This window comes from Heterodontus francisci, chromosome 3 (assembly GCF_036365525.1).
Source record: "Heterodontus francisci isolate sHetFra1 chromosome 3, sHetFra1.hap1, whole genome shotgun sequence".
Classification (NCBI taxonomy): Eukaryota; Metazoa; Chordata; class Chondrichthyes; order Heterodontiformes; family Heterodontidae; genus Heterodontus; species Heterodontus francisci.
The window spans coordinates 141239827-141257356 of NC_090373.1; the positions used below are offsets into that span (position 1 = coordinate 141239827).

General features: G+C 41.0%; 1 protein-coding gene across 3 annotated transcripts in view; it reads left to right on the forward strand.

Moving 5' to 3' along the window:
- The window catches only part of rngtt (RNA guanylyltransferase and 5'-phosphatase), a 441527-nt gene that overhangs the window by 150046 nt on the left and 273951 nt on the right, over positions 1 to 17530 (forward strand). For all 3 annotated transcript variants that reach the window (XM_068026609.1, XM_068026610.1, XM_068026611.1), the window contains one exon: positions 102 to 266. In XM_068026609.1, coding sequence (XP_067882710.1) covers positions 102 to 266 — 165 coding nt within the window. The remainder of the gene's footprint in view (positions 1 to 101; positions 267 to 17530) is intronic.

The following is a 17530-nucleotide window of genomic DNA, read 5'->3' on the forward strand; positions in this document are numbered from 1 at the left end:
TGTTCCAATTTCACGGGAAGACCTACATCCAAATCCAAATTTTCCTCTTCCATAAACAAAATCTGTTGTACTAATTTTTTTAAATTTCGCTTTTCTTGTAGGGCAAGCCAGTTGGTGACTGTGATTTTAATGTTCGATTGAGCTGTATTGAAAAAGAGATAATACAACCACGGCATGAAAAAATGAAGAGTGGGCAGATTGACAAAACAAGGGAACCGTTTAGTGTTCGAAACAAGCCATTCTTTGATATCCACGCTGCGAGAAAGGTGAATAATTGTAATCATAAATGATGTTTGATGTTTCTGTTCTTTATCTTTGATAGTTCAAATAAGACAAATAATATATCTTAGACCAGTACTTTTATCCCATATGACGATGCTGAAGTACTTGATGTCTGGGCACTGTTGAACTGCAGATATTTTTGCATCTTTTAATTGTTTTCACTTGAGGGTATGCAATCCTTTTTCTCCACTTGCAATGGCCCTATCTGTGTTCAGCAATGAACTGCTCCCAAACTCCTGTTAAATCAACTCGTAAAAAAAAACTCGTATACCAGAGAAACTGTAGATGTCTTTTTCCTCCCCGTGATAAGATCTTGGTTTGACAGCTTCTGAAGTGAGGAATGTGGAGGGGGATTGAACAGCTATTGTACCACTTCTTACTGCTACGTAATGGCACTGATGAGTGCTATGTCAATAGATATTGTAAATATCTTCACAAATTAAGCTTTTTGAATATTCAAAAGTCATGAGTGAGTTGATTGTTCCATAAGCAACTTCTTTGGCCTCCTTATCTCGAGAGACAATGGGTAAGCGCCTGGAGGTGGTCAGTGGTTTGTGAAACAGCGCCTGGAGTGGCTGTGAAGGCCAATTCTGGAGTGACAGACTCTTCCACAGGTGCTACAGATAAAATTGGTTGTCCGGGCTGTTACACAGTTGGCTCTCCCCTTGCGCTTCTGTCTATTTTCCTGCCAACTGCTAAGTCTCTTCGACTCGCCACACTTTAGCCCCGCCTTTATGGTTGCCCGCCAGCTCTGACGTTCGCTGGCAACTGACTCCCATTACTTGTGATCAATGTCACAGGACTTCATGTCGCGTTTGCAGACATCTTTAAAGCAGAGACATGGACGGCCGGTGGGTCTGATACCAGTGACGAGCTCACTGTACAATGTGACCTTGGGGATCCTGCTGTCTTCCATGCGGCTCACATGGCATCTATGTCCTGGCTAAGCATGACATTCCATTTATGACACTTGAAGTAGATTTTCAACTGGAAAAGTAATTTTTAAAATATTTTATATATACATACATATACACACACACACACACACACACACACACACACACACACACACACACACACACACACACACACACACACACACACTTGGTTACAGTGATATGTATTTCTTTAAGTCGAATAAGGCTGGTACCTAAAACAAAGATGAAAGAGAACTTGGTTAGATAAACTTGGTATCCAGGTGCGGTATTTCTCCTTCCTTACATGTGCCTCCAAATGATGCTTTTACTGTGACATTGACCACATAGAATTAAACGCATCACTAGTAAAAGAAATGGAATGGATGCTGAAAAAGAAACCGTTTAAATGTTTTTTCTTTTTATTGTTTTAATAAGGCAAGTTGTTTCTGCAAACTTACTTTAATACAGGTTTGCAGAACCAACTTGCCTTATTAACACAATATTATATAAAATATATTATTTTCGAATAATATAGAACTCAAAGCACAGCAACAGGTCTGAAAATACTTTTTAAAATAGGTGGGGTAGATTGAACAGGATTAGGATAAATTGACATGGGTTGGGGTGAGTGGGAACAGAGGTGATGAGGCACAATAGGCCAGACTGGAGGAGATTGTTGAAGTACAGACTTGCATTTATATCGCACATTTCGTAACTTCAGGCTGTTCCAATGTGCTTTATAGTCATTGAAGTACTTTGGAAGTGTAGTCACTGTTATAATGTAAGAAACACAACCATTGTTCTCTGCACCGCAAGGTGTCTCAAACGGAAATGTGATCGTAACCAGAAAATCTGTTTTTAGCTGAGGAATAAATATTGGCCAGGATATCAGGAGAACTTTCCTTCTCCTCTTTGAAATGCCACCACGGTATTTAAACCCGTGAGAGGGTTTAAAGTCTCATTCGAAAGCTGACAACTCTGACAGTGCAGCACACACTCAGTACTGCGCTCAGGTCACTGGAGCGGGACTTGAACACTCAACCTTCTGGTTCAGAGGCTACCAACTGAGCTGCGGCTGACACCTAGTAAGGTTGGGGTGAAATCGTAAAGAGATTTATGAGCAGGATAATGAAATCCTTCCTTTGGGGACAGCAAACCACTTGAAAGGTAGTGTAGGGGTAATAACAACTTGCATTAAAGGCGCTATGTAAATATAATAAGACAAACCAAGGCACTTTTCAGGAGCGTCATAAAACAAAATTAGACACAGAGCAGCATAAGACGTTATTAGGGCAGATGGCCAAAAGTATGGTCGAAGCGAGGTAGAGAGTCTGAGAAGTTTAGGGAGGGAATTCCAGAACTTAGGGCCTAGGTAGCTGAAGGCACAGCCACCAAAGATAGAAAAATTTAAATTGAGTTTGCTCAAGAGGCCAGAATTAGATGAATGTGGATATCTGATGAACGAGAGGAGCGATCCAGGATAAAACCAGGCCCAAGAGCGGACCTGCGGGAGAGCGAGAGGAGCAACCCAAGATCAAACCAGATCTGAGCAGACCTGTGGAGGATTGGTGAATGGACAGGAAGCAGAAAGTAAGGATAAATGGGCATTTCTCAAGTTGGCAGGCTGTAACTATTGAAGTGCCACAAGGATCTATATTAATGACTTAGATGAAGAGTCACAGAGTAATCTATCCAAATTTGCTGGCAATACAAATCTCGGTGGGAATCTAAGCTGAAGGATTACGCAAAGAGGCTGCAAAGAGATATAGACAGGTTAAGTAAATCGGCAACAGGTTGGCAGATGGAGTATAATGTGTGTGAGGTTATTCACTTTGGTAGTAATAGAAAAGCAGAATATTTTTGAAAAGGTGTGCGGCTTCTCATTGTTGTTCAGAGAAACTTGGGTGCGGTCATACAAGGAACACAAAGTTGGCATGCGGATGCAGCAAGCAATTAGGAAGGCAAATGGCATGTTGGCCTTTATTGCAAGGGAATTGGCGTACAAGATTAAGGAAGTCTTGCTCCAATTGTATAGGGCTTTGGTGAGACCACACCTGGAGTTCTATGTGCAGTTTTGATCTCCCATATTTTTTCCATATTAAGGAAAGATATACTTACATTAGAGATGGTACAGCGAAGGTTCACTGGATTGGTTCCTGGGACGAGAGGGTTGTCCTGTGATGAGAGGTCAAGTAAACTGGGCCTATTCTCTCTGGAGTTTAGAAGAATGAGAGGTGATCTAATTGAAACATACAAGATTCTGAAGTGACTTTCTTGGCACTGAGAAGTTGTTTCCCCTGGTTGGGGAATCTAGAACATGGGAGCATGGCCTCAGGATAAGAGGTCGATCATTTCGGAGATGAGAAATATCTTCACCCAGAAGAATCTTTGGAATTGTGTACCCCAGATGGTTGTGGATGCTCCATCGTTCAGTATATTTAAGGCTGAGATAGACAGATTTTTGGTCTGTCAGGGAATCGAGGGAAAGTGGAGTTGAGGTAGATGATCAGCCATGATCGTATTGAATGGCAGAGCAGGCTATTTCTGATCTTGGAAGGTTGTGGGGCTGGAGAAGATTACAGAGATAGGGAGGAGTGAGGCCATGGAGCAATTTGAAAACCAGGATGAGAGTTTTAAAATCAAGACGTTGCTTGACTGGAGCCAGTGTAGGTCAGTGAGCACAGAGAAAATGGGTGAATGGGTTTTGGTGTGAGTAAGGATACATGTAGCAGAGTTTTGGATACCCTCAATTTCACGGAGGGTAGAATGTGGGAGGCCAGCCAGGATTACATTGAAATAATCAAGTCTACAGGTAAGCAAGACATTAATAGAGGAACAAAACTTGGTGATATATGTGGTGCAGAACTTTGAAATAGCTTATGAAGAGTCAAGAAAACTGATGAGATTATTGGATCCAATGGAAGAGAAAATTGGGTGTAGTGTAAAATGGACTGCAGATGCACTATCTGTGCTTTTTCACTATCACCAAAGATGGGTTTCTTTCCCTTTGCTTCTAGAGTTCACAAAAGCATGAGGGTTTCAGCAACAGCTGGATTTTTGAAGAAGGTGGTGGGCAATGCTGTGAAGGTGGAAATAGAGTGTGTTGATAATGCATAGCATTAGGAGTTTGGAGTTCTGCTCATGATCAAACAGGAGGTAGAGGTTGCACACTGATGTGTTCAATTTGACCAAGTAGCCATAGAAGGAGATGGAATCGTTTGGGATATTTTGGTTGGGGGGGAGTGGGGTGCAGGGTGGGGGGATACAGTAGGAATCTGTTGTAGAGTGCCTGGAGAGATTGAACATGATGGCTTTGGTGTTAATATTAAATAGAAGAGAGTCCCAGGGCATCCAGAATTTGTGATCAGGCAGAACAGTGGTAATTGAACTTGAGGGTGGTAGAGTTGGATGTTGTCAGCTTCCATAGGTTTGCTGACTTTGTGTGTGTAAAGATAATGAGCTGGATTTTATGTGGCCATTGCCATACTTGGCGGCGACCGTAAAAGACGGCGGCCTGCACGCACAGCATTCATTCTGCAGAGCCGCTGCGATCTTAAATGCGGTAGCTCGTTAACGTGCCCGGGGCGGTGCCCCCCCTCACGCCCAACCCAATGACGTGGAGGGGGCGGGTGAGCCGTCCACAGCAACGGCGTTCGGCGCCACTGTGCAGTCACCAGCGCCATTTTTAAAGGGCTTAGAGCCCTAAATGACAGTTTGAATTTTTAAAGAGGCAGTGCATCTAAAAGTACTAAAAATAATCTTTCCAGCCCATCTCCCACCCCCCCAATAGACTTACATGTCATTCCTGCCCTGTACCCCCACAAAAATACTTACCTCAGTACTTGACCCTGCTTCCCCGCCTCCTGCACTGAGAAAATTGCAAAATTACCTCCTCTTCTCCTCCCCACAGGTGCCGTGCCTTTGTCCTTTACCCTTTCCCGTCACCCCCTTGACTAATCAGGTAAGTTTGACCCCGCTCTGCTCCCCCCCCACCCCACTGAGAAAATTACCTCCTCCCCATAGGTGTCGCGCCTCGTTTCCGTGGACCGGGATTCGAAGGCGTGGCAGTGCCGGCCGCCAGGATGAAGATCGTGGTGGCAAATCAGGAGTCAGTGGGAACCTAATTTATGCAAGTAAGTTAACTTATGTAAATATGTAAATCGTGGTCCTGTCGCCGAGCGGCTGTGGGGGTTGCCACAAGGCCTCTCTGCCTCCATTGAGATTGGGACAGGTCCCATCGGGGTCAGTGGGGGATCTCATCCGGAGCGATCTTCATGACCCCCCCAGCCACCGTTCCCGAAGTCGAGGCCCCTATAAAATTCAGCCCAATGTCATCGAGAATCAGCATGGAGACGAGGAATAGAAGGGGGTCGGAGATGGAACGTTGAGGTGACTGAGCCTGGGAGCAGAAGATGTTGCACGAGATTTGTTGGCTAGGCTGGGACGGGCAGGACTGGATTCGTGCAAGGATGGTACCATGGTGGCAAACTGGAGGAGAGATGGAGGAGAATTATTTACCCTGAAAACTATGGAGAAGTCTTGGAGAAAACAAGGACAACAGCCACGGTCACAGTTAAAATAGATATGTTTGGTGTTTTTGGTATGTGTGTCAACCTAATTGTATCTAGTGGTACACCAGTTTTGCTCACTTCAGCATTAGCATAGCCGCAGGAGAGAATTGAGCAGGGAGTGATATATAAAATCAAGATGCAATTTATGGACATAAGCTTTGTAATTATAATTTCAATGGTGACTTCCTGAAAATTGCAATATATTTCAGTAAAAAGCATGAATAGAAACCTGAAAGTCCCATATTTGAAGAATTTAGGAATGGTCTCCCACAAATTGAATGACTACCTTAATTTGTGGATGGCATTAAATTCCAGTAATGTTTTCTTCTGTCCTGAAATACTTATTTTTATGAAGTTGGAGTGCTAGCTGGCAGTCTAACAAAGGATTATCTTGTCTATTGGTTGAAATACCTACATTGCCAAAATTGAATGCAGTTTAACTGGAAACTAAATTGGATATGACTTTGTTTTGAAGTGTGTCTTAAGAATGTTGACTACATTTGTAGGCTCCTGAAACTTGAGATTTGCTTCCTTTTTTTTGTCCCGGGTACTCTCGTACTATTAAATCCAATATACAAGTCAAATTGATGTGAAAGTGATTTTTATACTAGCTGGCAAAAGATTGTTTATAATGATGCATACATTGCACTTCCATGTTTACAGGTCATTAAAAACACCCCATGAAGATGTAGTTTGTGCAGTGGACTTTTAATTAATTTTGACTGAGAAATATCAAGCAATTGTAGAATGCAACTTTACACATATTGGAAGTATTTTAACTTAGGGTATGACTGTATTCATCATTTAGTAAAACAGGGCCTACTTTTATTAAATCTTCTAGATACGTTGAATTATAAAGAGCCATGGCATGATGTACCGTCAATGTAAACTGACTATTGGATTGGTTATCTTTTGCAGTGCAGTCACTATATAAGTGATTTGTGTCACTAACCTTTAAATCTATAATAGTTTCTATTATAAGTACTTTTATAAGTAAAAATGTCAGCTTTCAGAAGAGAGGAAGCGAGCATTTCCCCTTTGGTCGGATTTATATCCGTTCAAGTACTTCATGCCTGTGTATTTTTGTCCATTCGATGCAGCATGATTTCCATTTTCATATTGTGAATAGTTTAGTGGGAAAATTGAGTACATACTATCCGAAAAGTATTATAACATTTACTCCAAATACTAAAGTTAAAAATAATAGCTCTTGGAAGGGATGTGGTTGTGTAAGTATGCAAACAATCCTGCTCTTTTAATCCAATTCCTGTCAAGTCACGTTTTTTGTTGTAGAAGTGTTGCTCTGTTTGTAGCGTTTAAGTTAACAATGTTTACAAGTAATTTTGTATGATTTGATACTTGGCTATTCACTCAATAATTTATTTTACTATGTGGCTGTACACTATTCTGTGTAATTTTTAAAAAATTTGTTCTTGGGATGTGAGCCTCACTGGCAAGGTCAGCATTTATTGCCCATCCCTGGAGCCCTTGAGAAGCTGATGGTGAGCCGTCACCTTGAACCACTGCAGTCTGTGTGGTGTAGGTACATCTACAGTGCTGTTAGGGAGGGAATTCCAGGATTTTACAAATATTAGTAATTTCCAAAAGTATTTCTAAATCTTTTGTGTGCACTTACTGGAGTAAAAAATGAACTGTGCCATGGTGCTCCCTGGATGATGCATGCTATAGAAAACACAGAGGAATTCTGTCTTTTGGAAATGCTTAAGAAAGTTTCAGTGGAGTCAAATGAAGTAAAGTTGCCCTAGCCAGCTTGTATTGGTATTTCAATTTAATTCAACTGAGTCAGCCTTTACACTTCGCATGGAAAGGTTTGCTACCTAAAAAGTAGCAGAGATCAATTTAATTGATTTATATGCCTCTGATGCTTTTCGTTGGGGTCTCAAGCATTCTTGATTATATTTTTCTCTCATATACTGTGGGTCTTTGTCATTGTGCTGCATTTGCTTTCAGGAAATTTCTACAAATGTTTCTCACTTCCGCCATATGGATAAATAACACCTTTAAAAATATGCATCCCTGACTCATCCAGCTCAGTCTCTGCAACTAACTGATGAAAAGTATCCATACGTTTAGCTGAAAACTGATTATTCTGTGTCTCCCATCAGCTCAGTTGGTAGAACTCTCACCTCTGAGTCAGCAAGTTGTTGGTTAATGCTCCACTGAAGGACTTCAGTAACTAATATGGGCTAATATTTCGATTGCTGTCTTGCAGCAGCTGAGACGTTAAACTGAAGCATTGTTCACTTGTTAAGATGGATATCAAATATCTCAAAGAAGAGCGGGAGGTCTCCTGGTGTCCTGGCCAACATTTATTGCTGAACCAACACCACTACAACTAATTGATTTATTATCCATTTCATTATATAAATCACTCCTCTGCTTGTTCTCCATACCCTTTAATAGCCCTCAATTTTAAGCAACAGTCTGATGCCCTTTTAAAATGGACTGTTGCTTTAACATAGTTTGTCAGAAAATTCCACTTCATAACCATCCTCTATGCAAATATTTTTTCTAATCTCCATTAATTCTTCTTGATCATCTTAAATTTGTGTTCACTTAATGCCATAGTGCTCCGGTGAAAATGATCTATCAGTATTTACCTTATGATAACACTGGAGATAGCTATTAGGTCGTCCCTTTAACTTTCTCAGCTCCAGGGAAAATGTTCTAAATTCTCAAGTTCTCGTTATAACTGTACCCCACATCCTTGGTTATAGTTGATATAATCTGTGCTGCATATTTTCTTTTGCTTTTAGAATCTTCCTCGATAGGGAGCCCAAAATGCAACACAGTCCTCCCAACTGCAACCTAACTACAATCTTGTACAAGTTCAACATTTCCGTCTTAATTTTGTATTCTGTGTCTGTAGAGACAAAACCAAGGCCTCTGTTTGCCTTTTTTATGGCCATAACTATTGATGCCATCTATAAATCTTCACACCAAGATCCGACTGTCTTTCCATTTAAATTCCTGCCCTGAAGCATAATTCCTTTTTCTGTTCCTCCTTCCAAAATGCATTACTTCACATTTTTCTATATTTGTACATCCTGCTGGCCTATTGATGTCTTTCTGCAGGATTTTTAACAACCGTCATTTGGCAAATTACCAAATTGGTGTTGTCAGCAAATTTCAATATTGTTCCCTTCATTCCTAAATTCAGGTTATTTGTTTAAGTAAGAGTGATTCCAGCACAGATACCTGCAAAACATTGTTAACACATCTTTGTAGTGTGATGAAATTTCATTTTATCTTTGCTTTCTGTTCTCCAATCATCTCTGTATCCATGTTTCCACATTGCCTTTAATTCCACTTGTCCTTTATCTTTTCCATAAGACTCATACTATCTTAACAAGGCTATTTGATTTTTAAAAAAAGCACAGTCAATCCAATTTCTTTACCGTTTTATCGTTATTTCTTCACAAAATTCTATCAGGTTGGTTAAGCACAGCCTGCCTTTTGGAAATTTGTAATGACTTGATCCTAATTAACTCAGATTTCTCCAAGTGCTTAGTAATTTCACCTTGTATTACAAACTCAAGTTTAACAGGAACTGAAATATGATTAACTGATCTATAATTGCACGGTTTAATTCTATTTATTTTTTGAAGAAGGAAGTAATTTTGCCCCCCCTGAAGTCTTATGGCACAATTTGCTTTCCTAAAGTTTTGGAAAATTATAGTCAGACTTCTTTTGTCTTTTTGCTAGTTTCACTTGGGTTCGTCTAATCAAGGCTGTTGGGTCTCGGTGATTTGTCCACCTTAAATTTGAATAACTCTTTACTACCGCTTCTCTCTGAATTGGAACTTCAGCTACATCTTCTATCTGTTTTTTTTTCTATAATCCCAATACTCACCACCTCTATATAAAAAAAAAAAAATTGAAAGTGCTTATTTGGTTTCTCTGGCATTCCTTCACTTTGCACTATAGGCTTGTGTATTCATCTAACTTGACTATAGCAAGTCTTTACATTGCTAATTGTTTTTTTTGTTAATTTTCTGTCATATGTCATCCTCTTAGCAGTTTTCCTCTATTTAATTTTTTATTTTCTTCATCTGGTCTAGTGACTGTCAAATCTGATCTAGTCTCCCTGTGCATTCAAGTTATCAGAATACTTTGGTACAGTCCTTTTTTTTTTCTTTAGCAGAATACTTTTGATTTATACCTTTCCACTCCTGTTTTAAATATTTTTCTTTTCTGAATGCCGATATTTTTCCTGCATTAAATCAGATCAACACCTCTTTTTATTGTCTTGTAATTTGCTTTTTTTCCACTTTAAAAAAAAACCTTTTTCCTCAACTTTTCTTTTTCCTTTCCTTTCTATTCTAACGTTGAACTTATTTAGTGATCAATGTTTTCCTACTTTTAAGTTGCTACCTGCTCTGCTTTGTTTTTTAGAACCAGGTCAAGTAATGTTTTCTGCCCTGTTGGAGTAGCATTTAATGACTGAGGTAACAGTCCACAACACACTGCACTAAAAACATTTCTTCTGACCATAAACATTTCCCTATGTCAATCTTCTTTCTACAATTTCTATGATTGTAACTCAATTATTAACACACCCCTCTCTAATTTGTCTACAAGTTTCATTTTTCTCTACTGTTTGAACAATCTCTAATATATTTCCTGTAGCTTGACTGGTCTCTTGCTATCTTATTCTTCAGCTCAATTCAAAATTATCTTGTTTGGACCATTCAGTTAAGCAAAAATCCTTATGCTTTAGTGCTATGATATTGTCTCTAATTAATACTAGTTTTATGCTCAGAAATATTTAATTTCCAGTCCTGCCCCAGCTGTAGGCATGCTTGTTACAGCAGTTACATTTTGATTTTCTGTTTTAATCTGACTCTGTAAGTACTCATCTTTTTTTTCGGACTCTTAGTTTGGGTTCAATTGGTCCAACAATTTTTCTCATTAATTGCCTCTTGATTTCTTCTTCACCTATTTTCTTCTTTAACCTCATTCAACCCCCTTTGTACCAATATATAAAAAGCTTACTTTCCTCCCCAAAATGCTTATTGATTTCAACTGTGCACCGCCCCCCCTCCCCCCACCCACGTCCTCCCCCCAACCCTGATACCCCAGCTTCCCTCTACTCTTACTTTAAACCCTTCCTGCAGCTGCAGTTAACCTCCCTTAAGAATATTGATCCTAAAGTTGCTCAGTTATTAAATCATAGAATTTTTCAGCTTTTGAGGACCCATTGTGCTTGCACTAACTTGAAGATAATAAGTTAGTCCCATTTCTATGTCCTTTTTTTGTTGTACCTTTCTAACATTTTATTATTGTCTTTTTCTCCTTTTTGATTTTTTAATATGCTTTTTTATTTTTTTCCATAATTGTGTCAAACCCTTTATAATTTTGGACACCTCTATTCGAACTCTCGACTGTCTCTTGAAAATAGCCCAAGTATTTCTCATTTGCACTCACAATTAAACCTACTCTTCCCAGGTATCATAGAGAGATTAAGGCAAGGGAACATGGGTGCAAGCTGCTAAAATTCGTCTTCAAACAGGGAGCGATCAGTGTATAGAATAATCTTCCAGGGAGTGCAGTGGAGCCAGAAACCCTGAAATTTTTAAAGAAGTAATTAGATGCTGAGAATGAGGGAAACTTTATAATATATCTGGAAGGATGAGTTGAATCACCTTCATCCCTAATTATCTTGTGATATTGATAAATTGCTACTGTATCATCTCCATGGCCTTGACATCTTCCCTAAAGTCAGATGTCCAAAACTGGGCACAGTCTTCTGACTTTCTATTCTTTCGTGGGCCAGCCACATAAATGCTATGGCTACATTGTGCAATCATCAGTGAACATCTCCACTTCTGACCTTATGCTGGAGGGAAGGTCATTGATGAAGCATCTGAAGATGGTTGTTGGACCATGTATACTACCCTGAGGAACTCCTGCAGTAATATCCTGGGACTGAGATAATTGACCTCCAACAACCACAACCATCTTCCTTTGTGCTATGGTATGACTCCAACCAGCAGAGAGTTTTACCCCTGATTCCCATTGACTCCAGTTTTGCTAGGACTCCTTGATGCCATGCTTTGTCAAATGCTGCTTTGATGTCAACAGCGCTGTCACCTCAACTCTTGTTCAGCTCTTTTGTCCATGTTTGGACCAAGGCTGTAATGAGCTCAGGAGCTGAGTGGCCCTGGCGGAACCCCAACTGAGTGTCAGTGAGCAGATTATTGATGAGCAAGTGCTGCTTGATAGCACTGTCAACGACCCCATCCATCACTTTGCTGATGATTGAGAGTAGACTAATAGGATGGTAATTGGCCGGGTTGGATTTGTCCTGCTTTTTGTGGACAGGGCATACCTGGGCAATTTTCCACATTGTCAGGTAGATGCCATTGTTGTAGCTGTACTGGAACAGCTTGGATTTGGGCATGGCTAGTTCTGGAGCACAAGTCCTCAGTACTATTGCCGGAATATTGTCAGGTCCCAAAGCCTTTGCAGTGTACAGTGCCTTCAGTTGTTTGTTGATATCTCGTGGAGTAAATCAAATTGGCTGAAGACTGGTATCGGTGATGCTGGGGACCTCTGGAGGAGGACGAGATGGATCATCCACTCAGCACTTCTGGCTGAAGATGGATGCAGATGCTTCAGCCTTTTCTTTTGTGCTTATGGGCTGGGCTCGCCCATTGTAGAGGATGGGAATACTTGTGGAGCCTCCTCCTTGTGTTAGTTGTTTAATTGTCCACCACCATTCACAACTGGATGTGGTAGGACTGCAGAACTTAGATCTGATCTGTTGGTTGTGGGATCGCTTAGCTCTGTCTATCACATAATGTTTACGCTGTTTGGCATGCAAATTGTCCTGTGTTGTAGCTTCACCAGGCTGACACCTCATTTTTAGGTATGCCTGGTGCTCCTCTTAGCATGCCCTCCTGCACTCTTAATTGAATCAGGGTTGGTCCCACAGCTTGATGGTAATGGTAGAGTGGGGATATGTTGGGCCATGAGGCTACAGATTGTGGTTGAATGCAGTTCTGCTGCTGCTAATAGCCCACAGCACCTCATAGATGCCCAGTTTTGAGTTGCGAGATCAGTTGGAAATCTATCCCATTTAGCACGGTGATAGTGCCACACAGCATTGATTATCCTCAATGTGAAGACAAGACCTTGTTTCCACAAAGACTGCACAGACAGATGCATCTGCGACAGATAGATTGGTGAGGACAAGATCAGGTATGTTTTTCATTCTTGTTCGTTCCCTCACCATCTGCCGCAGACCCAGTCTAGCAGCTGTGTCCTTTAGGACTTGACCAGCTTGGTCGGTAGTGGTGCTACCGAGCCACTCTTCGTGATGGGCATTGAAGTCCCCCTCCCAGAGTATATTCTGTGCCCTTGCTACCCTCTACTTCTTCCAATTGGTGTTCAACATGGAGAAGTACTGAGTCATCAGCCGAAGAGAGGGCAGTAGGTGGTAATCAGTTGGAGGTTGCACTCTGCAGCTCAGTGTGCTGGTGATGGAGAGTGTGAATGAGTGACCTAACTAATGATTTGTATCAGTTTAATATTTCTTTCCTTCTTTATTCTATGCCACTTGATATGATCCCTGTGTGTGCTTTTGTTTTAACAGCTTTTTCCAACTTGTCCTCCTGCGTTTAAAGATTTTTATGCCGCCATATCTGTAATGCTCATTCATGCTCAGAACTGGTACCAATGCCCCAAGAATCTGAACTTCAGCTCCTGCAGCATGTCTCTAGCTGTGCCTTCACCTCATTAATTTGGTTGTTTCTTTTCTGGATATTGGATGGCAGTGATAGTATTTTTGAGGGAAGCTGTGAGCTCCTGCTGTATTTCATCTAATTTGAATCAATCTTCTGACAGTTGAGCATTAAAATCTTTGTGGTAGTAATGTGAACTACTGTAAATCCTTATGCAGTTAGTGAAGTGGATTTAATGAAATTATTAGCATGAACATCATAAACAATGCTTGTATCAACAGTTATAGTATATCACTGAATTATGAGAAGTATGTTATACTGAGATATTCTGAAAAACTACTCAGAAAAGTGCATTATTTTGTTTGATAATTGCTCCTGTGAAGCACCTTGGGAAGTTTTATTACGCTAAAGGTGCATTATAAATACAAGTTATCATCTCAACATTTATGCCTTGAGCAAAACAAAATGTCTCAAGGTACTTAAAACAGGAAATATTTCTGGACAGCGAGCAGGTATCCAAAGAAGCGCTGAGAGAGAGAGATGAACTAAAGAAGTGTGCTTGTTGGCGTAATTTGGTTTTGGCTTCTGCTTTCTCCCCGCACCCCACTGCACCCCCCAAGTACCTAACCTAACAGCTTGAAATCAACAACGAATCATCCCTTTCTCCTTTCACGTTGCCATTGCAAAGAACATTCTCTTTGTAATGTATGGCCTAATAGGCTGTGATGATCAATGTGCTTTTTTTTAATAAGCAAAGCATTTCATTAGCTGACAATTACCTGTTTTGTGCTTTGGAATGTTGAGGCAGCTCCTAAACAAATGTGTCATTGTTATCTTATAAATATGCTTCAAAGTACTTTTTTCAGGACTACAGTTGAAAATGTGAAATGCAAGTTATATTAATTACAAAACACACTTTTCCATATATTCAGCAGTAATGAAAAAATTATTGAAGGGTAATAAAATTTTGTATCTAAAATCTTAACTTCTGTTGCTTGATTGACTGCAGTATGGCTTTTTGGAAAATGTGTCCATTGGAGATCAGAAACCATTTTTTTTGGCTTGTTCTTTGATTTTAAAAAACGCTTCATGGAACTATCAGCGTATCCAAATTTTTCTTGCAAGATAGTTTAACACCTCAGAACTTGGTTTGCATAATTCCATTGTTATAGAAATTAGTAGTACTTGCCAAAGCTTAATAGTTACTTTGAAATTGATTTTAAATCTATTTTGTGCTGGAGTTTTAAAACAAAACCTTTACTGAATTTAATTTGAAGTGTTAGCTTTTTATTTCAATGCTATGTATGCCCCAGACTGCGTATGTTTTGGTCAGCCAGGTAATGGACTTTGTTTTTTGATTGCTTAAGTGTTTCCAAAGCAAGCTAATAAAAAATTCATACAGGTGAGGAATAAGTCTTTGGCTGATAAGAATCCTTTCCCAGGAGTCTTCAAAGAGCTGGTACAGGCATGTTGGGCCGAGTGGGCTCCTTTTGTGCTGTATCATTCTACGAGTGCGGACATATTTTGGCAAGAGCTACAAGTTTAAAGACAAAAGTATCAGTATATGTAGAGGTAATGCTGAAATTTAACCTATTAACAATGTGCTCTGATGATGATCCTGCTTGGACAACACTATCCATTATGGGAATGGGCTTGCAGGGTTATCTGGAATCGGTGATATTTTGTGACATTCATGGGGTCAGTTCCATATTTAATGTCTTGCTGTCAGTTCTGTTACAACACAAATGTGCAACTACTAGGATTAAAATTAAATTATATTTTCTTTGATGCAAGTGTGTATGTGGCTGTATGTGTGTCCTGCTCTTTGTCTTTGAACCCCCTTTAGACCCTGTATCATTGTGGTGAATCTGCACCGCATCCCCCACTGAAGCCAATATATACATACGAACATACAAATTAGGAGGCCACTCAGCCCTTCGAGCCTGCTCCACCTTTCAACAAGATCACAGTTGATCTGATTGTAACCTCAACTCCACATTCCCGCCTATCCCGATAACCTTTCACCTCCTTGTTTATCAAGAATCTAGCTACACAGTACTCCAGATGTGGTTTCACCAATGCTCTGTAGCTGAAGCGTAACCACCCTACTTTTGTATTTAATTCCCCTCGCAATAAACAATAATATTCGATTAGCTTTCCTAATTACTTGCTGTACCTGCATACTTATCTTTTGTAATTCTTGCACTCGGACACCCAGATCCTTCTGCATCTCAGAGCTCTGCAATCTCTCACCATTTAGATAATATGCTTCTTTTATATTCTTCCTGTCAAAATGGACAATTTCACATATTCCCACATTATACTCCATTTGCCAGATCTTTGCCCACTCACTTAATCTGTCTATATCCTATTGTAGCCTCCTTATGTCCTCTTCACAACTTTCCTACCTATCTTTGTGTCATCAGAAAACTTAGCAACCATACCTTCGGTGCCTTCATCCAAGTCATTTATTTGTGCCCACTCTCTGTTTCCTGTTAGCTTGCCAATCTTCTCTCCATGCCAAGATGTTACCCCCAACACCATGAACTTCTGTTTTTCGCAATAACCTTTGATGTGGCACCTTATCAGATGCCTTCTGAAAATCTAAGTACAGTACATCCACCAGTTCCACTTTATCCACAGCAGAATGTACTCTGGGTGGGGGACTTCCATATCCATCACCAAGAGTGGTTCGGTAGTACGATTGACCGAGCTGGCCGAGTCCTAAAGGACATAGCTGTTAAACTGGGTCTGCAGCAGGTGGTAAGGGAGCCAACAAAAGGGAAAAATATATTTGACCTCGTCCTCACCAATCTGCCTGCCGCAGATGCATCTGTCTGTGACAGTATTGGTAGGAGTGACCACCTCACAGTCCTTGTGGAGAGAAAGTCCTGTCTTCACATTGCGGTTACCCTCCATCATTTTGTGTGGTACTGTAACTGTGCTAAATGGGATAGATTTCGAACACATCTGACAATGCAAAACTGGGCATCCCTGAGACGCTGTGGGCCATCAGCAGCAGCAGGATTGTACTCAACCACAAGCTGTAACCTTATGGCCCGGCATAAACCCCACTCTACCATTACCATCAAGCTGGGAGACAAACCCTGGTTCAATGAAGAGTGCAGGAGGGCATGCCAGGGGCAGCACCAGGCATACCTCAAAATGAGGTGTCAACCTGGTGAAGCTACAACCCAGGACTACTTGCGTGCCAAACAGTGTAAGCAGCATAGATAAAGACAGAGCTAAGCGATCCCATAACCAACGGATCAGACCTAAGCTCTGGAGTCCTGCCACAGCCAGACGTGAATGGTGGTGGATAATTAAACAACTAACTGGAGGAGGTGGCTCCACAAATATCCCCATTCTCAATGATGGGGGAGCCCAGCACATCAGTGCAAAAGGTAAGGCTGAAGCACTTGCAGCAATCTTCAGCCAGAAGTGCCGAGTTGATGATCCATCTTTGCCTCTTCCTGTAGTCTCCAGCATCACAGATGCCAGTCTTCAGCCAATTTGATTCACTCAGCGTGATATCAAGAAGTGACTGAAGGCACTGGATACTTCAAAGGCTATGGGGCCTGACTACATTCTGGCAATAGTACTGAAGACCTGTGCTTCAGAGCTAGCCGCGCCCCTAGTCAAGCTGTTCCAGTGCAGCTACAACACTGGCATCTACCCGGCAATATGGAAAAGTATGTCCTGTATACACAAGCAGGACAAGTTCAACCTGGCCAATTTGTGCCCCATCAGTCTACTCTCGATCATCAGTAAAGTGATGGAAGGTGTCGTCGACAGCACTATGAAGTGGCACTTGCTTAGCCAATACATGCTCACTGATGCTCAGTTTGGGTTCTGCCAGGGCCACTCAGCACCACATCTCATTACAGCCTTGGTTCAAACATGGACAAAAGAGCTGAACTCGAGGTGAGGTGAGAGTGACTGCCCTTGACATAAAGGCAGCATTTGACTGAGTATGGCATCAAGGAGCCCGAGCAAAACCGGAGTCAATGGGAATCAGAGGGAAAACTCTCTGCTGGTTGGCGTCATTCCTAGC